Below are 23,247 nucleotides of genomic sequence, written 5' to 3' on the forward strand. Positions count from 1 at the left end.
GTTCTACGAATGACTTTTAATTTATGACTCGCATAATGAAATATTAAAAATATTAGGTAAACGAAAAGAGCGAATTCATGGCTGTAGTAATTCTCCTATTAATATCAACAATAGTGCTGATAATAATAATGGCAACATTAGAGACAATGATAGAAGTACATAAAAGACATAACAAGTAGCACCCGCAAATAGAAATTTCTCACCGAGTATCTAAATTGCACTTTTGCTAGTTCTTAAATGGATCATTATAGAAACAGTAATACTTACAATGACGATACTGTCGATAAGACAATCGTATTGGTACGGATCATAAATTATTACAATAGTGATAAAATTAACGATAATACTTGTAATAATCATAATAACGATAATAGCAGCAGTAGTAACGATGGCAATAATATTACAGAATTAATATTACATTAACGTCGTTAACAAGGCGTTGCGCGCAAAACTATGACTTCCGACGTGTTCTCCATGAACGATGGAATATTTAAGATCAATATAATTAATAATAATAATATAATAATATTAATCATAATAATAATAATAATAACAATAATAATAATAATAATAATTATAATTATAAGGCGACACCACCAGGTAAGCTGTTTTTTTTATTGTACCTTCGAAAGTCTGATGTATTCGGAAGCTAATTATAGCACGCATTGCCTTCCTCGATACTATTTATTATGTAACTAGTATCGAGTACATATTTTCGGTCCTGCCATAAAATTATTCTTTCGTTTCTTCCATCACATAGTACGAAGTATGAGAAACAAGTGCCTACACGCTCTGAATCACGTACCAGACATACCCGCCAAAAAGCATGAACAGAACAGTGAATTTATACTTTTATCCTTAAAGAGTACGGGAAACAAGTACTCTTTACAGAAAATACCTTAACGAATAAATGCGCCTTGAATGTGGTATATATATGTATGTATATATATATGTATGTATGTATGAATGTATGTATGTATGTATGTATGTATGTATGTATGTATGTATGTATGTATTTATTTATTTATTCGTACAAGCAGGAAATATAATAAAAACGAATTTCTTATTTCATTCTCGTGCACGTTTGCATTTGGCGAGTATGCACCGTTTCGACTAGTTCGTTCTTTTTTCTTTTTTTTTTCTTTTTTTTTTTTTGTTTTTTTTTTACTTCTGTTCGTCGCTATTGCATTCTTTCATTCAAGCGTATGCAAGCACACACAGACACACACATACTTAAAACATTTCTTTCACGCCCTCTCGATCTTTTCTCTCGTTCCCTCTTCTTCCTAACCTTACTCTCGTTTCTCTTCTTTTTCATCTTTACGCTCTCGCGCACTCCCATCTTTTTATAGATACATACGACGCGTAAGATCAGCAGCACATTGTTTTTTCTTCAATATATTTTTTTATCGTTTTTCTTTTTTTTTATTTCTTCTCGATCGTCGATCAAAGCAGTGTAGTAAGAGAGTACGGACAGGCGAACATTTGATAAATGGAGTGAACACGATAATAAGGCTTAATTTAAATCTGTTAGTAAATTGTAATTCCGCGCGCGCTAACATTCTCTGTGTACAGGCAAGCCTGTTTCCACGCAGGTATGCATTCGAACGCCCGGGGGTCGGGGCTTCACTTCCTGAGCTTAACCAGTCCACTGAAAACGTTATTATCGTTTCTTTTCTTTATTATTTCGTTTTTTATTCTCTATACTTGTGTATGCTCTTCTAGGTGATGTCTTTCTCTTGTTACAGAATTGTTTGCTTGCTTATTTGGTTTCTCTTGTCCTACCCCGCTGTCCCTCATCCTTGTAACAGTTATCTATATTGTCACTTCGGCATATGCCACACGATCATTCCCTCACATCCGTTCCACTATCCTGCATCGCTCTCGTTCGTCCGCCGCTTTTTATTTCTTCCTTCATTTTCTTTGCCTAACGTCAGAATCCTTGTTGGGTGTTGGCTTGCTACGGGACGAGATAAAACCAATTATTAAACAGTTAATACTATTCGAAGGTGAAACTGGTCACGAGAATGAGTCATACACAATGAGACGGGACACGGATACGCTAATCGATATGTGGTAACGTATTATTTTGTACAAGATTTTTTAAGAACTGGTAACACTATAAGAAAATTTAGATATTTAACTTATTTGCTTTAAAAAATATGAAAATAGTTGTAAGAATATTTCTGAGATAATTCCATATTGATATAATCTAAATGTTTGACTACCTACTTATGAAATAATCTATATAAAGAAGTTTCAAGCATAGTTTAAAGGATATTTAACTGTACGCTTCGTACTCTTTAAATAAAAATTTTTGCGTTCATATATCTTTACTTTCAATTTTCTGAGTAAGCGCCAGTAAAGCTGAAAGCGATGGCACGACGTCAGAGGGAAAGATTTAAAGTAATAGCGGGAGAGATACAACCGCGCCGGTGCAGACAAACGGCGTGGTTTTTTGGGGAAGGAATTCAACTGGATCGTCCTGTGACCTGGGATTTTCTGCGTCGATGGCGTGTCAGGGGAATCGACAGGAAGTTTAGAGGGTGGAAGAGGTCCGCGCAGTGGTATATAGTATTCTAGTCTATCGTCTCCTGTGCTTGTACCCGGATCCCTGTATATATTAATAAATAAATTTCAAACAGATTTTCAAGTTTGAATCTTAGTAACTCTGCGGTATATCAACTTTTTCCAACTTTGACTATTTGACTCCAGCTTTTTTTTAAAAAGAAGTTTTTAAATTTAATGGTAACGAAATAATAGAAAGTACATTAGATTTTGTTATCAAGATTATTAAGATTGCTTGTTTTAGTGATGAAATAAAGGCTTTTTTTACAAGATGCGCTAGAATGATATAATCAAAATTGAGAAAACACTATACTGCCATAATTATCTGAGACTGAATAAGAAACAAGTAAAAGTGAAGAATATACATACGTGTCAGGACTCTGATCAGTATCAGATTCCTCAAGTTCAGCCTTGTTTCGTTTCTTCTCGTAGACTAGGATAATAGCGCACAGAACAATAACCTCTGCGCAAATGCCTAAGAAGGGCCAGAGTGCGGCGAGCTTGTCTTTGACCCTGAGGAATGTTTGGGCCTCTGCCACGTGAGATTCAGCAGTATCGGACCAGTTATAGGATACCCTACAGGAAACGTTACCACGATCGTCCATCTCGATATTTTCAACCATTAAGACGGCTCCGTAGATATTTCTTTCATGGTCCCATCCGAGCTTAACGCGACCAGCGCTGCGCGTGTAATTCTGGTTTCCAAATGTCCATGATACCTTAATACCAGGACTCTGTTTACCGGCACATGTTAAATGCAACTTCTCTCCTTCCACCACACTTGTCGAATCAGGAAGGTATGCAGTAGGTTTTGCTGCAAATAAACAAGATTTTTAATATTGTAAACAAACTAATAGAAAAATTAAATATAGTAAAATATATATCAGAATTCTGGAGTCTTTGTAAAAGATTATTTTTCAAAGATGATATAATATTTAACAATATTGTTATAAAAAAACAAAATAAAATGAAAATAATAAATATTCGACTAAAATTAAATTTAAAAACTAAAAAGAAGAAGGAAGGCAGGTTTTGTATTGTAGAAAGAATTGAAACCCTTAAGAATAAGGATTTTAAGGTTATACTTACGTACGATCCCGTACTTTGTGGTATAGTTGGTTCCTTTACAAGTATAATTTCCATACACAGCTTCTGAGATCTTCAAAACTTCCAAGGTGCCTGTTTCGTTATCCAGTTTAATTAAATCTTCGTTACCAGCTAATGCTTTATGGATGGGAATATCTTGCTTAAACCATTGCAGCTTTTCCCCTGCACTTTTGTTTGCGCATTCTAATGTCATTGGAACATCCGTGGCTGTAAGTATTCTGATCTTCTTGTCTGTCTCATAAAGAAACCAAATTGTTACTTCATATCAAAAGTTATTTATTCTTCTTCACATAAGATGCTGTTAAATAACAAACTTGCTATGCTATTTGCATAGCACAAACCAACATCAGTTCATACGCTTGTTAATTTCACAATTTTTGTTTAGTAAAACAAAAATAACTTCAGTCGTTTCTCCGAGTTTATAAATTCAATTTGTATTCCTAATGCGAATTATATAACGTATTTTTCAAAATTTCTCAAGGTATTCAAGATCCTACGTTTCTTATCTTTAATAGTATTTCTTATCAGAACAGTCCAGACCATCGTTATCTTTCAAATTTTTAACAAAAGCAACATGAGAATCGATTTACTCCCGGATAAAACAATCTGTTACATCTTCTTTAATACAGTTCTTTAATATACTAGCAGTTTCAAAATACATATATTATATTATTATATTATTATATATTATTATATTATTATATACCAAAAAGTACAAAGTCTTTGCTTCGCTCAAATACCTTATGAGTTCACTAATTAAAGAAATAAAAATAAAGAGATTCTTAATGTATTGTTTATTCCATGCAAGATACGCATTTTAAAGATTTTCTTTACACAACAATTTCCTTAACACAGTCAGCTAATGTTTTATTAGCAAAACAGTTTTACACAGAGATAAATCTAATTGCATCTTTGTTCTTCTATTAATCTTCAAGTTCTAAGAATCTTCAAGCGTCATTAAATTCGGAATTGGCACAAATATTTATCATATTAAGAAATAATTGGAAATACAAGTACAGTTAGATACTGGCAGCTGCAAGAATGAAATAATGTACTCAAGGCTTTTCAAAGCTTCTTCACTCGCGGGACAATAAACGCCTAGCGAAGATAAGAATTGCAAACAAACAGTAGCAGTGATATAAATGGACAGCAAAACACTATAACGTTTGAATTACATCATGGAACTGGTATATAGAACAGGTATCTGAAGATTATATATATATCAATTCATGAAAGTACTTGAACATTTACCATAAAAAATTATATTTATCTACATAATGTATGTGTTATATGAAATATTTTGGAATATCATTAACACTATAGTTGGTATGAATGACATGATTATATTGGTTAAATTTGAAACCAATCTGACAACGTATATTGAAGGTCTAAGACGTTTACTGCAAATATATATTTAGCAAAAAAATTAGTATATACAATGCTAAACATATAGTAAGCGTTAAAAATAGTCCCACTGAATATTGTGGCTTATTAATATAACGAATAATTGACTGTTCAAATATTTTTGTGCTCTCTGGGAAATATATATGTAGTTTGACCAAATATTTTGTAGTTTCTATGTACATTTTTACATTTGTTTCAACCTTTACCAATACACCCATAATAATTGTATTTGCTTACAGTGTTAATGAAATTTCAAAATGTTTTATATAACACATAATACAGTACAAAAGTATTTGTACATAGTGTACATGTATCTGTGCACACCCTTATTTTCCCATAACACGTTTTTTATTAGGTTCCAAATTTTATTTCAGTAATATCAAATTTTGAATTATATGAAAGCATTACTAAATGATATGAAATTTTTTACAGTTGGAATTAATTAACTAGTAGGTATATAAATACAAAAATAAATATAGTGGTGTACAAATACATTTTACATATATATATTCCACTATATATTCATACAAGCTTTCTAAATGTGTTTTAATACTTCGTAGTTTGAATACTACTGTATCCTCGAACTAGATAGGCTGCACATTCGATCATAAGAAACGCATTCTGTTTAGTCACAGCAATGTCCACCAGCAGTTGTACTCTCTGGGCCATTGTTCCATCTCATATGATACAGTCAATAAAAGCAGTAACAAGCACTAACAAGCCAAGGATGGTTATTAGTCGCGATTAATTATCATTTACGTTTGTACCACTACGTAGTCATAAAACCATGCGTCATCAGAAGAGAAAGAGTACAATAGTATAGAGCTCCACGTTAATTGTACAAGTCATAAAATACGTTTCATCATGTGGTAACGTGTGAAAAAGACTGAGTATCTCAAATAATTGTATAATTGTATTATTATTACTATTACTAATTATCATTCACATAAACAAATATACTTAGAAGCTCGAACAACGGGCGAACATCATAAGATTCATAATCCTAATCCCAGAGTGAACTCTGAACTTTCGTATGGGTTAATGAATGAAGGATTGATCGATGACAGTCGATGGATAGTCATTAGCAATATGTCTCTTCATCGATTCGAGAAATTTACAGGTATGGCAATTTCAACAAATTCGAATCTAGGACAGTGATGACACCTGAAAGTCGGACAAGTACCTATTTAGAAACAACCGCCTGCGGTATATTGCTCTATAAAGCTGTCTTAAAATACTGAGATTTGAAAAAAGGGTATGCTTGATACTTAAACAAAAATAAGAAGATCCTTCAAAATAACGCTTTTGCTATAGCGTTATTTTGAAACTTGATCAATGAAAATAGCTCTATATAATAATTGTATAAGTTATGTCAATACATTCATTAATATGAATCTTTCTGCTTTGTGCAAATTAACGCAATATTTGTGTTGTATCCCATAATACAGTTGAAGAATGGTGAAAGCTTTTCAAGTTATACAAATGTTGCGGGCATACAATGTTGGAGCGATTTCCAGTTGATTTCAAACAGACTATAATCTTCTGTTACACCTTCAATTACTCTTAAAATTAACATTCCAGAACCTTGTGTGCAACAAGAATTATATAAGCATCTGTTACGTTACATTTACATGCAGGAGAGACAAACAAGTATTATTCAAAATGCATACACAGACAACAAGCACAAAATGCACAATCAGGGTACGTAAATATTTAAAAAATAGTTACAGTACTGCCCGAATAAACATTTGCAGATCGTGTCTGGATACGTAATTATGATAGCGCTTCACTAAGTTGGCCAGTTATCGAAAAGCATTTTTTAAAAATCCCTAGTATCTCTCTTCATCGTGTTTGACATGCGTATTTATTTCATATAGATAGACTACGGATTTTTATGCATTATTGTATTTTTATAAACATAACGGAAGAAATGAAACGTAAATAGAAATTTATTTCATCTACCAGATATTATAATAAATACTCTACTCTGGATATTTTATACATTTTTTTATATTATATGCATTGAGTGAATTTTTGCACCTTCAGATTTCCCATAAATGCATAAGAAAAAAGACAATTCCAAGAGCTAGTTATATATTCTGAGAATTACAATGCACGAAAATAAATGTAAATTAAGCAACCTATACACACTGAAGTATGCTGCAACGTGTGCAACTGATGCAGAAATTGTGGAACAGGCCCCTAATGAAGATAGAGACTCAAGACGAACAAACATTTAGACGCTTATACGGGCAGTATCGCATGTAAATAAATGTACAACATTATAGCAGAATATAAGTATAAATAGCGTGATATTATAGCAAAATATAAATAGACTGCCGATTTTTATACAAATTCATATTTTCAAAAATATAATTAAAAAATAGAAATTGTTTTGCCTGCCAAATATTATGGAAGCACTATACACCTTGGATATTTTATACATTATTCATATTATGCGCATTCTGTGAATTCTACACTTCTAGATTTCCTAAAAACGCATTGAAATCCGCAGTCTAAAATTTATAAGCGAAGGGAGCTCGACATATACGAACCAAAATTTATCCACAGATGAAATAACTCGTCGCTGTCTTGCGTGCATTTATAATCCCCATGGTGGCTATCCGTAGCATGCATTGCCCGCAGAGTGCTGCTTCCTGTTCCCACCGGCGATTGAACCGTCAGCTGACCACTAGCCAGCTCTGGTTCCAACGATTGTCCGTTTCTGGTCCATCTGATCATATCGTCCGGCTTCAAGTCGCTACACTCGATCGACCAAGGTTGATTCTCGTGCACGACCGATGCTCCCTTGTAGGTTACTTTATCGGGAAGAACATACGAGCACACATCAAGGGGTGTACGACAACAACCATCCGGAGATAATGACTTGTACGAGCATCTGGTTTCTACGAGGAACAGATCACGAGTGTGCTGTTCCTGAAGAGATATAGTCATTCTTTTGCTAAGTCTACGGCAGGCTTTTTCAATATAAGGTCTGATCACACGTGATCAATTGGGATTTAATTTTAAAGTTTCCTAGTTATTAATCGCATCATGGTGCTGCATAATGTATTATACCATGTGATAACTTTTCCTTGTAGAGCTTTGAAATCTGTTTATAGCAGTGTTATTCTAACGTTGTATTTTTTTATAAATATTTCCTTCTTTAAGAAAACAATTTATATTACCTACAGTGGCTCATGATAGTACTCAGACACTTACCATAGAAAATTTTGTGAATTATTCAAAATATGTTTCAGACTGGTTCCGAATTTTCCTAATAACAGTCTTGTCTCATTACAGTGCTAATAAAATTTAAAAATATTTTCCGTACCACACATAATAAATTCATTAAAAGTTCCATTCATAGTAAGTGTTTAAGTACTTTTATATTTATTTTATATTCTTAATCGTAAAGGAATAATTACTAAATCTTCGTTATATATACGTATAATCGCTTTCTAACATTTCTTCAAAATGTCCCTAAATTCTTCCTGCTTATTTTTGCGTGAGTATACGGAGTATTTTTGCATAGTATACGGAATCCAGAAAGGAAGTAAACTAAATATAATAATAAATAAAAGAGGCTAAAGAAGGAATTTTCCTGCTATGCATCGAACATGGCTTTCTTCACTTCTGATTCGGTAGAAAATAGCACTCTAGTGGATGGACTCGCAACGGTGAGTCGGAACCGGCCGGCGCCAAAAAGTCAATCACGACGGTGCAGCGACAAGAATGCAGGAACATCGGTAACGAACACGTTGATCCGGTTCCACGGGGCAGAGGACATACACGCTCGGCAATTCCTATTTATTTTTAGCGATTTATTCTTTTACAACACCCCGTCGTCCTCGTAGACACCAACTCGACCAGATGAAATTATAATGCATGCAGGCTCAGGGAAAAGAGACTGATAATTACGAACACATCGGGCTGACCTATAAAGTGGCTTTACTGGCTTCTGCCTTCCTTGTTAACCGATTTAAGAATATACCGCGACCAAGAGACATCTATAAGAATCGATGATTGTTTGCAATTTAAACATTTACTTAACGCAATTATATTAGGAATATAATCTAATGACCTTTATTTCAACAGTTATTTCTAGATCGAAGATCATCGCCAGTCGTTTAACGAATTTATAATTTAAGTTTTTAATTACGAAATTTTATAAGACAGATAGAAAGAACAAAGAGAAAGATGCGAAGCGTCAGAAGTTTATAGAGAAAACGGATAAGATAAAGAACAAGTCGAGCCACTCTGTTTACAAAGTCGGAGGTGTACTAGAACGCAGAGTAGGATGGAAAAGGGATCGATAGCATGAAGAACACGTGCCGTATGACCCTCAGCATCAGAAGTGACTATATTGCAGAATTATGTGGCTCTACCTAGGCGTGGTTATAAAAGGGAGTTGGAAGCCTGGCGTTCATTCGTAATTCAAACTGTTACCGCGTGACCGACCATGCGACTTCTAATGGCACCACTGACGCAGAATCGATCTTTGACGGTTTTAATAACGTTAGGAAACTCGATCTTTGGAATTCTACCAAAAATGACCAAATGACTTCGAAATTGAATAACCCTTTAGATTATATTTCCTTAATTTTATTAACATTATAGTTGATTTCATTTATTTTTCCCTAGAAATGATTGTTGGAAAACCTAACCTAAATATTATCACAAAAATATCAAACGTTTATAATTTATAATTTTAAACAAACGAATTGTAGTGGTAGCTAATGCTTTCGCATAACTTCTTTGTTTTAGAAATAAACTTAAATGTACATTTAATTCGAAGTAAAAATATTCCGGCAGAAGAGGACTTATTGTATTCGAACAACGAACTGACTCCAACTGGACCGAACTGGAACTACGCAGTATCACTTTTTGTTTGGACTGGAGATACCGAGTTCCATGTGGAACGCTCACAGGAACTCATGCGAGAGGAGTCGGAAGATCTTCGAACGTCTCTTTATGCAAAAATATAAAGAAGACGATGGAGGACGCAGGAATTGGGACGCTCCGTGATCTAGGACGCAATTTGGCAAGTTGGACTTGCACATACTCGCGAGATGAAGCACAAACGTAAGATAGCCAATGCACATAAACACGTTCTACTATCCTGACAATGTCCATTCTATTCTAACCATTATAAAGTTGAAACCACTGAACTCGTTCAAAGAAAAGATAAGCATATGGTTCGTGCAATCAAAGAGTTAAAGCAGTGATTTTAGTTTCAAGTTTCAAAAATGAGTTATTCATCTTATTTATTATGTTTTATTCAACTTATATATTATTATTTTTCATTTCAGATTCTAAATAAGAATGAAGTTAGCAGGCTGAATGAATGAATGACCAAATTTTTCACATAGTGACCAAACATATTTATCACGAACTCAATTCGCACATGATGTTTCCAAGTCCATCCAATTTCGTCACATTATTAATTCACTCGCACGTTAACCAACAAGCTTAGAAGATAAATGAATTTCAAATATGGGTCGCTTAAAAGACGGTCGTTGCATCTCCTGATAAACTCATCAGCCTGATGTAAGAAAGTAGAGCTAGAGAGTTTTTCCAATAGGAATACATTACAATTTTTCTGCTCTAATAAGCCCAGCAGATAAGTGAAACTACTGAGGAATTGAACAACTTCGTACATGTTTTATAATTCTTGGAAAAAGTACGTATACACGAATATACAAAAGCACGTAATTGTTCGGTTTTAGTGATATAATCAGTATTTATATAAATTAATCACTGACGTACAAAAATGCAAAAGAGAAAAACAATTTTTATAAAATGTTTACAAGAGATTATTCTGAATGACTAAATCAAACATTATTCAGATTAAAAGGTTTGACCTATAAAATGAACAATATCGACGAGTAACGCATTGTCCATAAGCATTGGAAAGAAGTTATCAATCTATATTGACTTAGAATTAACAGAAAGTTAGTCATTTAACAAGACCAACAAATATCTCTAAACTCAAACTAAAGATTATGTTCTCAGGCAAACTTATGCTTCATTTATCACGCAAACCAATTCCGTACACGAGTTACTTAAATGATTTTTCCTCTAGCATAACCTTCTGTCTTGTCCTCGAGTTTCGATATTATCTCGAGCTAAACGAGACATGTAGCGCTTGAAATCCGATATCGGAAAAGCCAGTAGCTAAACAAACATAAACGTTCAGAAGATACCAGTATTTGTAAAGGTGAACAAGATTTGTAGTTTATAGTAGAAGATAAAAATGCCTTTTTCAACAAAGTTGTCAATTTAATCTTCTCTAAATGACTTTCACCAGATAGACGTGAAAAACATAATGAAACTTCCCAACCTATACAAGACGCCTCTTTTATCGCTTTATAACTTCAACGAATAAGAAAAACTTTGATAAAAAAAAAGCTTTTTTAAAGTCTCTGGTTACTCTTTTACAAAGACCGTAATTTTCATACTTTATTCGACTAATTCAATGACGTAACAAAATTCAGGTTGCCTCCTGAAATAGTATCTAACTTGATCGCGTGCAATTCAGATGGGAATACACCTTCCGACCTAATACATACAAAGAAAATGAGCGGGTAATTAAGTTTGAAATGCGATGAAGTATCCTCAAATTGCCTTTTTGTTTAATTTGTCCCATTTTGTGTTTAAATAGAGCAAACACGGGCCAATCTACGTGTGTTTACGTATGTTTACGTCAACCAGTCAATAAGAGATCCTGCTTCTCTTACGTCATCGTCAGGGAGGGATAGTAGGTACGTAGCCACAAGATACGCGTTTGCCAACGATACGCATACGATGATTTACAGTACCAATCTGTATCTGAAAAAGACATACGAAGGAAGAACGTTGGAATTGTAAACATGGTTAAGTGCCAAATATATTCGATCTTCGAAGATGGAGCAAATTCATTGATTGGATGACAAGTACAGAACAAGAGAAATTCTTCCGCCATTTTTTTTCGTGTTCGAGTTTCCGTAGTAACCACATCAGATGAGCCCATTAATAATTTTCTTGGAAAATCACTAGGGTTATCCCTACCTATGTTGGAACAAACTTAACACATTCATAATAACAAAACAATTTAATCCTACAAGTTAAAATTCGAAGAGGATGAGTTTTTTGAGTTATTTGAAAAGGTTAGTTAAACCAAAATAAAGTAGGTTACACAGTGCTTCATCTCGATTCGAGCAATTATTTCGGGCCAGGTGTTTTCATGGATTTCTGTAACAACTTCGTACAACACTGTTTTGCATCGTGATGTTAAATAATATCAAATGATCCAACTACGTGCTCCCTACGTGTACATTAAAATGCATTCTTTTTGCCACCTAATTACAGTCCAAAAATTACACATAATTACACACCATTGGAATTCGTAAGGATGTCTGTTGCGAACAAATTTCGCCTTACACGAATAATATTGTATAGAAAGTCAACATGCATGAGAATTCTATGATGATTCAACGTAACTCAAAAGAAATGTTATTTGAATTATCGGTAAGTAATATCGATAAAAAAATACTCACTCTTCCTACTTTTCAGCCAATACTTTTCATATCAATAACTGACCATAACCTATATTAATTTTATACGTAATCCGTTTTAGGTTAATAATTTGATAGTAATATAATGTAACTCCCCAGAACGATTACGGGTATTTTAAATTAATTGAATAAACCTACCTAATTCTCGACAGAAGTAAGCTGCAAAGCAGCAATGAGTACGCGAGGTCACACGACCTACCATTTCGATGACGAATCGGTAAAATTATAAATAAGCTACAACACTGTATACGAATCCGTGTACATCATAGTGGTATTTGCCAGCAGCTGTAACAAAGGTCGGGCATCTGCTAAGCATTATAATTCACCATAACGACTCGTTACACTTCACACTATCATTAAGAAATAATATATTCTTAAGTCGTCGATAATTAGATTATTAGCTTATCGTTCCACGAACGTATGATACATTAATAACAATTCATAACTTTTCCTTTTCAGTCGAAACTGATGAAGAATAAAACGTCAATAGGATTGTAATTATTTGAAAAGACAATCTTTTAAAATCATACAAGTCAAATGGAAAAACAAAAAAACAATTTATTCAACATTCTTAGAATAAAGATGAGTAATAAACCTGATGAAATCAATAAGTTCAGATAAAACTTTTAATGAATTCTTTTAATCAATCGCCATGGATTATCTATATACAGGTAGTGACTAGCATTTGAGATCAGTTCTAACCTAGACCTAACCCAGACCTAGAATACAGAAAGACAAAAGTTTTCAGTCAGTTCGATCGAGTAACAGTTATGTAATAAACTAAAGATACTCTAATGAATTTATTTTGGTGATGCATAAAGCGATCCTTGATGTGGGAATATATGGCGGAACAAGTAAACCAAAAACGTCGCCCTAGTTAGTTAAACGAGGGTCGCTAGTCACTCTAGTTGCCTGGTAGCACTGCCTGCTTACTTATCGATAGAATAACACGTAAGAAAGCGATCGATTGAAGCGCACGAAATTGCTCGTGCCTTCGCGTTCTACGGACAGGGTATAGAATAGTGAACTCGGCAAAAAACGTTTACATTCGGAATCGATCGGCGCACTCATGCCCACTATCATGAATAATGGACAGATATCGAGATATTTTCTCTAATCCTTTTGATGAAAAATTAGAAACACTTTTTAAATCATTTATAAACTGTGAATATTTATGTAAATTTAGATTTTTATCAAAATGATTAAAAAAATGAAACCTAAATAGGAATTTCTCTCATCTAGTAAATCTGTGAACACTTTTGGATATTTTAAACTTTTTCATATTACGTGCATTCTGCAAATTTTGTATTTTTTCTTTTCTTAGTTTTCTATAAATGTACGAACATCCACAAACTCATATATTTTTATAACTTATATAAAATACTATTTAGAATCGATGTTGTTACTTCTTAAATTTTATTTATCATACGAATGATATATAACATGTTCGACTATATAAAATACAAGCAACCAAGTCAATATCTGTATTATGTGTTCTTTTTCATTTAAAGCAGTAGATATTGATCTCGCGATAAAGAAAATTTTGTGAATAAAGAGAATCGATTCTGGTATAAGATAAATTTGAATTTCATATAAATTCTTTTTCTCTTTTTTCTAGCAATAAAATGATTCACGGACCACAGAAAATTATTTTAGAAATATGTTCGATGGAGTTTGAAGTTTGCATGCCGTTGTTACCGTTGCATTATCCTATGGTACATCTTAAAGGGTCAAAAATAGACAGGCGCTCCCAGGGTTAGACGTAAGCATTCTTCTCGTCTGGTTTGCAAGCAATGGCAAAACAGAGCGGATGAAAACATTCACCGTGCTAGAGAATGGAGGTTAAGTTTACATTTCAATAAACAAGACACGCGGACTAAGAATATAAACGGCCAATCTATGATAATCTGAATATCAATTTTACAAAATTGCAAATATAACCATGTAAGAATTCGAACTTACATCAAAACGAAAACATTCGACTTGCCCATCCCATAACACGACGCAGACAAAATGGAAATTATATTCGTAGACTCTGGTCTAAATATAAGTATTCTGACGAACGCTTGAAAACTTTTCACGCGACACATTTTCACAGCTCTGTGAACGTTTTCTTCCAGTTTAATAAATGAATATTTCATAGAAAAAACCTGATAACCATCTTTTTATCTTCTGCATTCCATATCACTTGGTAGGAACATTCTAATATGACCTTGAAAGGAACAAGATATATAAATTCATCAAGTTTTATAAAAAAAAGAAGAAAAAAAAGAAGAAAGATATTCATTTCCAAAATCGACTGAAAAAAAGTATAGTCTTGATAAAATGAAAAACCTCACTCATCCTGTTTTTTCCTGTAGTTTTTAAATAAGATTTAAAATTTTGGTGTTCTTTTCTTATGATATAGATGATAAATGTATGATAAACGAATGAAACTATTGATTTTGAATATAAAGAACGGTTATACATGTACTTCTTGTACACATCGCAGTAAAAGTAGTTATAAAAGTTAGCAAATAATAGCTGAAAACGTGTTCTACGCATCATAGCGTATTTATCAACGAAACTTAACTGGCCGTACTATCATGATGGAAAATCTCGCGATTTACGTAATTACCAACCAAACATTAACTTCCATGTAACGATCACTAAAAGTAAGTAAGTAAAGTTTTCTGGGTGGATTAGTAAAATAGGGTCAATTGTTACGCAACAAAAGTTGCTTGGCGTGGGTACTTTGCGTACGTCTCTCGGAATGTAGCTGCATCGAATGCGACCGAATCCCGGTGTCTTGCGTCGGTATAACCAGAGGTGCGCAACTCGAATGACCGCAAAGGTCAAAATTTAGTCGATACATTGCTTTACCCGATTACCGGATTATATTTCAAACTTACATGCTTAAATTTTTGCCTACACACTTTTATGTGACATATTGAACAACATAAAAATACATTATATTATTGCACTGTAAAAGAGAAACATATATACTTTATTACTTAAATTAAAAGATATATATATATATATATATTTCACTGTTTAAATTAAATATATAGATCGCACTATTTAACTTAAAAAAATATGTATATATTATATTATTAAAAAATATATGTATATACATTTACATGTATCTTTATGCATATGTAATAGCATCAAGAAATTATGTACCATTGCCAATAAACTTCGATACAGTTAGAATTAATTTCTGCACGAACACTACCAAACATCACCACATCGACATGTATCATATTCGAACAAAATTTCAAATATCGATATGGAAACGATTCCAAAAGTAATTTTACCTATACGTGGAAGACAGTTGATTAGGACACACGTGAGTGCTACTGAGAGAGAATAGAGAACTATGAAATATTGTTATCCCATATCTAAATTCTGTTTTAAAGTCACCATGTAATTTGGTGATGAAAGTCGTTCAAATATTCATACAATTCATAGAAAGAGTCGTGGTTGAGGATGAGTTGATGGCATCACATATTCAATGCCGCGTTGAGATACTCGCATTTCTAACGCAATGCGGTATAATCAAAACTAAAAATAGAATTTCATAATCTAACAAGACATGTCACTTGCATTAACGCGAAATATTCGCGGAAATTATATTTCAAACAAATATTTTTAATTTAAAACGGTAATTTTTATATATGGAGTATGTAAAATGTGTAACTGTATTCAATTTAATAAAAACTTTGCTTGCAATTAGCACGTACGATAAGGATGCGTTTTATACACCATGTGACATATACGTCGTAGTACCAATGAATTTTTTAAACTCGTCAGATTATAATCAAGATACATGTCAATAATTGTAATGATTATGTTGAAGCGAGAAGAGAAAAATTTGTTGTTACAGAAAATTTTAAAGAAACGAGAGAAAAACTGAGAAATGTCTGTTACAAGGAACATTTTTCCCAGAAACGAGATTCGATTGACATTCTTTATTCTTCGCTAGTAATATCACCCTCTGTACGTCAATGTTTTATAGTCACACATATAATCTATGGATACAGTAAATACGTTTTCTAAGGAACTAATCCAACAAATACATTAGGGTGCCCTCAGACTATCAATATATATTATCAACATTTCAAGATTCTCAACTAAAAAAATCATTATATATTGCCGATACAATATTGTCAATATTATACAATGATGTTAAGAACCTTGAAATATTGACAATGTTATTGATTGTCTGAAGGCACCTTTAGAATAATCAAATATATACATAGATTCTTACTAGCAGTCTTACATTGTGTCTCGGATGTTTTATTCGTCAGAACGACACTTCGTCAGACCACGCACCCACTACAACCGAAGACTATAAAACGCGTAAAATTTTCCAACTCGACAAATATCTCATTCCGTTCAAATACTTCTGGAAGAAGGTACTATCTTCTTAAAACAGAAGGAAGTTGGAAGAATAGTTTCCGAATACGACTTAACAATGTGACGGGAGTGTACAACAAACGCTAGAAGACAACGGTGGAAAGGAATAAGAGACAATAAATGGTAAAATGGACTAAATGAATGGCAGAATGGTAGGCAATCCGAAAGAGAGGATAAATCTCACCTGCCTGGACCATGACGAGGGTGCCCGCTAAATATAGCATTCCCAGCAGCACAAAAGCAGCTCGCCTCTCCATCTCGTGGCGCTAATGTACGCGGTGGCGCGTGACTGTGTGCACTTTGCGATACTTAACGATTCGATACGAGGCGAGTTTCTAGGGATCCCTAGACGAATCACAGAATAATGACACCTATGTAGGGCTGCCGTATCTTCGTTTTCGTGATCGCTGCCGTGATTGTCGTATCTTAGCCGTCGTCGTCGTTGTCTTAGTCGTCACCGTCGCCGTCACTGTCGCCTTCCTACAACACCCTTCCCGTTGTAGACAGCTTCTCCTTTTCGGCTGTCCACTCTCAGCCAACTACGATGAAGCCCCACTACTCTCTGCCGATCATTTACACACGCACTCGTCACTTCGAGCCACGCCGTATCATTGACGTCTCAACTCCTCTTATCGTTATCTCTTCGCACGGTTATTATTTTTTTATCTCGGTGTGTGCACAAAACAACACCGAAATTCTCTCAGTCTTACAGCACCTGTTTCCTCCTTTTATTCCTACCGGATCTCGAGTCTCGAACTCGAAATCGTTAAGAAATTCGACAATTAGCACCACAGAGCCGCAGAAACAGCAGTGTCAGGGAAAAATGGCTGCCCACTGTCTTCTGCTTTAATTTTCTGCGCGGACTTCGCTCTTACTTTCTCGATCGTTGTTCCCTCCTTTTCGCTCTCCGACGTACACTGCTCACGCACGTCCTCTACGGCTGTCCAATAAGACTCGCGCGCGCATGCGTGCTACATCTCCATCTAAAAAATATAGATACCTCCAGATTTTTTAGGCACAGTTTATATTACGATTTTATGTGCTAATGACAAAGAATAAAATTCAGTTTTTGAATTATATAGATATTTTTGTTGATACAGTATATAATGAGATTGTTGTTATGATATGTCCAATTTTAGGAAATCGGATGGTTTACTGGAAGGAATTTAAATTATAGGTGTACAAACCCGTATTGACAAAATACTAATACGCTATTGATATTGGTATTGTAGGTATAATATTTCCTCTCTAGTATGACGTAATAAATTAAGATATTAAAAGATTTCTATAGCATGATGATCAAAATTATGGCATTTTAGTAATAGACTAGTCGATTAGTGGATTGAATTAACATGTTAATGCGTTTAAGCTCGTTCATTATTCAATGATAGTGAGCTTTCCATAAAAACAGCCCAAAAGTATTTAATTTATTATGTGTAAAGTTTTATAATTCAATTGTTTATATTCACTCGTGTAGAAAGGTATTGAAGTATAGTTAAGGAAATAAATATAATAATAGAAGAGTTTTCATGAACTTACAAATTTTATAGAGTAAAAGATGTACCTATGTATATAGTAAATTTGTAACAACACTTCTTCTTTGATATACTAAATGTTATCTATAAGTTATATCTATAGTCAACTCATACAAAATGAAAAGGAGCTAAAATTCCTCATCGATTTTTTTTAATTTATCATAATTGCATAAATTACTTTTTTATTGTAATTCATAAATTAGTATTTCATAAAAAATATTACATAATAAATAAATTATACATACGCTTATAAATGTATACACAATATAAATTTTTGTTTCAAGAAAAGTCATTAATTTATTTGAGAAATATGTAATCTGTTTTTAATATCTATTTACAATAAGGAATTTTTAAAATATATTTTCAAATTAATTTTGATCAATGCACTAGATTTTTATAGACAGGGTCATATAAATTAGTGTATACATATATAGAAATCTTTCTAAATTCGAAAAATGTAAGATATATTTTTAAGTTATTAACTTTTAATACAAAAGTAAAATTGACTTCTGTATTATATATTGGTTATATATTAAAAGAATTGAATATATCTTGTCTATCATAATTTTCAATTATTCTAGTAATCCTTTTATTGACCTTATATTCTATTCATATTACAGAAAAAGATATTAAAAGAGCATATTTTTTTCTCTCCAATGAAGTAACAATTTAAATAAATAACAATTTAAATAAATTTATAACATCATACAAAAAGGAATAATACAACTAAATCAGAAATAATAGATCTGTAAGTACTCTTGTGATAAGATAAATAGATTTTGTTAAATTGCTTATCATTATGTGTAAGGAAAGTAATGGAAAAATTATTGATACCACCAGATAAATAGAACTACTTCTTCTTGAAGGGACTTCGATATCAACTCAGATTTCTATGAGAAGATTCCAAAAGAATATTCTTTCCAACAATTTCAAAAATTATGGCAAGTACCAATAAAGATCACGCAAAATTAAAGGAAGTAAGTGCTTGTTTTACTGAGAAAACATTACAAGATATATTATATACCGTGCATAATGGAAAAGAAGTGAATGTATTGAGTTGGGAATTCGGTGGATCAAGTACCATTGGGGACAATTATTTATCAACAATTTATAAGATTAAAGTCACTGGTACGGTAGATGGAAAAAAAGTGCAAGTTGGTTTGGTGGTTAAAGCTCTACCAAAGAATAAAGGTAGAAGAAAGACATACAGAAGTGCAGAATTTTTTAGCAATGAGATTCTATTTTATACAAAGGTAAAAAGATGATTAGTTCATTCATTCATAAAATTCATTCATTTAAGATATTTTTTAGATAATTCCAAAATTCGAGATGTTTGTAAAAGAAAAAAATCAACCTCAAGCATTATGCATTCCACGTCATTTTGCTTCTGTTATGGATGGTGAAAATGATTTTATAGCATTGGAGGATGTCACTTTTTTGGGTTATGAAATAATAGGTAGACAAAATTCTCTAGATGAAGAGCAATTCAAGATGATTTTAAAAAGTATAGCAAGATTTCATGCAGTTTCTCTTGCATTCAAAGATCAAAATCCACATGAATTTAGGGAAATTGTAGAGTATTTGCATGAAACATACTATAGTAATGAACATTGGAATTGGTACAAGAGATTCCATGTAAGGTTATTAATCTTATAATTTTCCATGTTTAACTTTGCAGGATATTATGATGTTAATTAATTATTTTCAGGAGAAGATATTAGACATTACTAAAAATGCCTTAGCTATAGAATATCCTGATAGTGAAGCGGAAAAAAGATTGAAGTCTTATAAAGTTCAGGATTTATTTCAAAAAGCAATTGAATTATGCAATCGTAAATATCATTCAACATCTGTTGTCAGTCAAGGTGATTCGTGGATCCCAAATTATATGATCCGGAAAATAACTGAACATGAAGCTTTAATACTTGATTTCCAACTGGCAAGATGTGCCAGCCCAGTCTTAGATCTCTCAACTACTTTTTATTCTTGCACTGATAAAGCACTTTGGGATGAAAAATTTGACATATTATTACAATTTTATTACAACGAACTATTCAATACCATCACTTTACTTGGATCTGATCCTCGAAACATATATTCATGGGACATGTTTATGAATGAGGTAAATTGTGTTCATATTTCTCAGTAAATGTGACAATTTTCAGTAATAACACATAAATCAATTAATTATAGGTAAAAGAACAATTTGTATTTGGTATGATATTTGCAATGGAAATAATTCCAATGGCTTTACTGGATGAGTCTGAGGCATTTGACTTAGATCTTATAAAAGATGACAATGGAATAGATATAGCTGATATATGGACATTATCATACATTAAAACAAAAGAGGGCAGGCTTAAACTAGCAAATATTGTTGTACATGCTGTTGAAAAAGGATTTTTCTAAATCATACAAACAAGTATATTTTATACATAATATTTATTAAATGTGTAGCATTAAATAAAATATAGACAATCTGTATTTGTATAATTTCAATTATAACAACACAGTTTAAGTAAAATATAGTTTGTATAAGAGTAGATATAGATATTCATTATTCATTCTTTTATGAATAATGAGTGTTTTAAAATTCTTTTCTTATCATTTATTTAGGTTAAGAAATTAAGAAAGTTTTATAAGGTCGTTTCATTTTCATTTATAAAAGAACATCTATTGCCAGAAAATATAATTCACAACTATGAGTATATCTATGAATGAATATTTCATGTTACAATTTCACAAAAGCAAGCAATTTTATATGAAAGAATACTAGAAATTCGTGATGTATATTTTGATTGTTAAATAGCATCACATTTAGGAAAAGTATTTTTACATAAACTGTAAATTTGTGTGACAAAATAATCAGCGTACCTCCTGCCAATTATTCTTATAAATTTTGATGCTGAACATTATTTGTTAAAACATTACTGGCATCAAAAACAGTAGTATCCTCATCATCTTCCTCATCTAACGGCAAAGGTCGCATCTCAACATCTTGTCTATGTGCAAGAATACCATATTTTCTGACCATTTGGGCACGTGTTTTATTTAACCTATGAAATAACATACGAAGAAAATATTTAATCAAAAATTAAGTCATCAACTTAGGCTGAAAACAGTAACTACTGATTCCAAAGCATCTAAAATTTAATGATCAAAGGAGAAATTCAATCTCATAATAAATGCTATATACCTAAAGCTACGGAACACGATATAGGCCAAGACAAGAACACTTAGCCCCACAAACACAAAAAAACCACGCTTCAGAGCTCCAGCATTTAAAGAAGTTGCATGTCCTTCACCCACATGCTGTTGAAAATTCACATTATTAATGATTTAGTAGTAGAGCTTTTGTAATTATTTTTTAAAATGTCTAGGTACATGAAATCAAACCCATTTTGGTTAGATATACTGCAAAATTCAAAAGACAGTGATAGAAACTAAAAGAAACATCACTCCAAGGAAATGTTTATATTTTTGTTGTTCGATAAACTTCAAGCACTAACCTCTTTCCTTGTTTCTGTAATATGTGCAGTTTTATTACCATCTGACTGTTTTGAGGTTATATTATTCACAGTTTTGTTAACCTCGAGAATCGGTGTGCTACCAGGTAAGACTGCATTTTGTTGATGTTTTTCTTCATTTACAGAAGTCTGTGCGTTATTTTTTTTCGGAATTACAAAATCTTTATCTAGCGACGTTGATTCAGGTACAACCCTGTTTATCCTAAAACTTCCATCACATACTGCGCTCCGTTCTAATAGAAAGATCAACAGAAATATAAAAACTTTTATCATCTGGATCTTTGAGCGTGTCATTGTTCCGTGTCATTTGTAAAAACAAAATTCTAAGAAGGAAAACAGCGCAGCACTATACGTTGACGTTTAATCACGGGTTCCATGTTGACCCGGCTTATAGTACTAACGTTTCAACTCTCGTTTTAACTTCAATCGCTGTTTCGCGGTACACTCGTATATATGCCGGTGATTATGAAAGTGGCCTAAGTCATATATTTTTTTCGATACATTTCGAGATACATATTTAAAGTTTTGCGCTTGACGCATGAATTGAATTTTGTTTAACGACACAACGATCGACTCAATTCAACGGTACTTCGCAAAGATGGTTTCAAATTATTGTTACGCAAATAAACGCATCGCAAAATAAGTGATAAACTCATTTTTTTTAGATTCTTGTCTTAGGTCACTTTCATAATCATCGGCACATATGCCAAACATACATACATATATTACTATAGACAGTATTCCAGCGAGATGATTTAAATACAGATTACAGAGCATCACGACACGTATTTATATGGACATATACAGAGGTTTACGAAAGTATTCGAATACTTATAGAATTTTTTTCTGAATATTTTTTGAAATTTCGTCAGCACTGTAATGAGACACAACTATTATTATTATTATAGTAATAAAATTTGAAACCGATTCGAAAATGTATGTATAAATTACAAAAAATTTATTGAAAATATACACTTAATAAACAATTATAGTATATAGCATGAATAGTAATCTTAAATGTACGGTTAGTACTAGAAATGGTCTCACTAAATATTGTGGCTTATTGATATAATAAATAATTGACTATTCAAATATTTTAATAATATTTGCGATATGTATGCTTCAAATAAATATCTTGTAATTTCTATATTA

General features: G+C 32.6%; 4 protein-coding genes across 9 annotated transcripts; 2 read left to right on the forward strand and 2 right to left on the reverse strand.

Annotated features, from left to right (window-relative positions):
• Window positions 1-329: 329 nt before the first annotated feature.
• On the reverse strand, window positions 330-17,949 carry Bsg (immunoglobulin domain-containing protein Bsg). Its single transcript, XM_033341525.2, has 5 exons — window positions 17,218-17,949; window positions 7,635-7,898; window positions 3,658-3,906; window positions 2,938-3,382; window positions 330-1,960 (listed from the first exon to the last, which is right to left on the reverse strand). The coding sequence occupies exons 1-5, from the start codon at window positions 17,288-17,290 to the stop codon at window positions 1,915-1,917; spliced, it is 1,077 nt and encodes a 358-aa protein (XP_033197416.1). The 5' UTR covers window positions 17,291-17,949; the 3' UTR covers window positions 330-1,914.
• LOC117160651 (uncharacterized) lies at window positions 9,332-16,263 on the forward strand. Of its 3 annotated transcripts, XR_013058051.1 has the most exons (6): window positions 9,332-9,597; window positions 9,847-10,164; window positions 10,392-11,666; window positions 11,744-12,588; window positions 12,698-12,931; window positions 13,095-16,263. XR_013058051.1 is itself a non-coding variant. In XM_076617332.1 (3 exons), the coding sequence occupies exons 1-3, from the start codon at window positions 9,542-9,544 to the stop codon at window positions 10,396-10,398; spliced, it is 333 nt and encodes a 110-aa protein (XP_076473447.1). In that variant the 5' UTR covers window positions 9,332-9,541; the 3' UTR covers window positions 10,399-11,352. The 3 variants fall into 3 exon arrangements, 1 of the variants encoding a protein (XP_076473447.1); XR_013058050.1 differs by lacking the exons at window positions 11,744-12,588; window positions 12,698-12,931; window positions 13,095-16,263 and having other exon boundaries at window positions 9,895-10,164; window positions 10,392-10,762; window positions 11,165-11,352; XM_076617332.1 differs by lacking the exons at window positions 11,744-12,588; window positions 12,698-12,931; window positions 13,095-16,263 and having other exon boundaries at window positions 9,895-10,164; window positions 10,392-11,352.
• A 120-nt stretch (window positions 17,950-18,069) lies between the features above and the next one.
• LOC117160646 (uncharacterized) lies at window positions 18,070-21,052 on the forward strand. Of its 4 annotated transcripts, none has more exons than XM_076617313.1 (6): window positions 18,070-18,265; window positions 19,189-19,316; window positions 19,409-19,821; window positions 19,880-20,203; window positions 20,277-20,690; window positions 20,762-21,052. In XM_076617313.1, the coding sequence occupies exons 3-6, from the start codon at window positions 19,507-19,509 to the stop codon at window positions 20,975-20,977; spliced, it is 1,269 nt and encodes a 422-aa protein (XP_076473428.1). In that variant the 5' UTR covers window positions 18,070-18,265; window positions 19,189-19,316; window positions 19,409-19,506; the 3' UTR covers window positions 20,978-21,052. The 4 variants fall into 4 exon arrangements, with proteins under 4 accessions (XP_076473428.1, XP_033197415.1, XP_076473431.1 ...); XM_033341524.2 differs by having other exon boundaries at window positions 18,070-18,261; XM_076617316.1 differs by having other exon boundaries at window positions 18,070-18,261; window positions 19,435-19,821.
• Window positions 20,992-22,691, reverse strand: LOC117160649 (uncharacterized). The gene is made up of 3 exons (XM_033341526.2): window positions 22,078-22,691; window positions 21,765-21,880; window positions 20,992-21,624 (listed from the first exon to the last, which is right to left on the reverse strand). The coding sequence occupies exons 1-3, from the start codon at window positions 22,387-22,389 to the stop codon at window positions 21,459-21,461; spliced, it is 594 nt and encodes a 197-aa protein (XP_033197417.1). The 5' UTR covers window positions 22,390-22,691; the 3' UTR covers window positions 20,992-21,458.
• Window positions 22,692-23,247: the final 556 nt, after the last annotated feature.

Source organism: Bombus vancouverensis, chromosome 1 (assembly GCF_051014615.1).
Source record: "Bombus vancouverensis nearcticus chromosome 1, iyBomVanc1_principal, whole genome shotgun sequence".
In the NCBI taxonomy this organism is placed as follows: Eukaryota; Metazoa; Arthropoda; class Insecta; order Hymenoptera; family Apidae; genus Bombus; species Bombus vancouverensis.

What these genes read in the sequence shown, in the direction of transcription:
- LOC117160651 (XM_076617332.1), top strand. Translation starts at nt 9,542, where the DNA reads ATGCGACTTCTAATGGCACCACTGACGCAGAATCGATCTTTGACGGTT. An exon ending in TCTTTGACGGTTTTAATAAC is followed by an intron (nt 9,598 to 9,894) that starts GTTAGGAAACTC and finishes ATATTCCGGCAG; the next exon opens with AAGAGGACTTATTGTATTCG.
- LOC117160649 (XM_033341526.2), bottom strand. Translation starts at nt 22,389, where the DNA reads ATGACACGCTCAAAGATCCAGATGATAAAAGTTTTTATATTTCTGTTG. An exon ending in TTACAGAAACAAGGAAAGAG is followed by an intron (nt 21,881 to 22,077) that starts GTTAGTGCTTGA and finishes AATTTTCAACAG; the next exon opens with CATGTGGGTGAAGGACATGC. An exon ending in ATCGTGTTCCGTAGCTTTAG is followed by an intron (nt 21,625 to 21,764) that starts GTATATAGCATT and finishes GTTATTTCATAG; the next exon opens with GTTAAATAAAACACGTGCCC.
- Bsg (XM_033341525.2), bottom strand. Translation starts at nt 17,290, where the DNA reads ATGGAGAGGCGAGCTGCTTTTGTGCTGCTGGGAATGCTATATTTAGCG. An exon ending in CCTCGTCATGGTCCAGGCAG is followed by an intron (nt 7,899 to 17,217) that starts GTGAGATTTATC and finishes TTCCCGATAAAG; the next exon opens with TAACCTACAAGGGAGCATCG. An exon ending in TCATCTGTGGATAAATTTTG is followed by an intron (nt 3,907 to 7,634) that starts GTTCGTATATGT and finishes TTTATGAGACAG; the next exon opens with ACAAGAAGATCAGAATACTT.
- LOC117160646 (XM_076617313.1), top strand. Translation starts at nt 19,507, where the DNA reads ATGGCAAGTACCAATAAAGATCACGCAAAATTAAAGGAAGTAAGTGCT. An exon ending in AGATTCTATTTTATACAAAG is followed by an intron (nt 19,822 to 19,879) that starts GTAAAAAGATGA and finishes GATATTTTTTAG; the next exon opens with ATAATTCCAAAATTCGAGAT. An exon ending in GGGACATGTTTATGAATGAG is followed by an intron (nt 20,691 to 20,761) that starts GTAAATTGTGTT and finishes AATTAATTATAG; the next exon opens with GTAAAAGAACAATTTGTATT.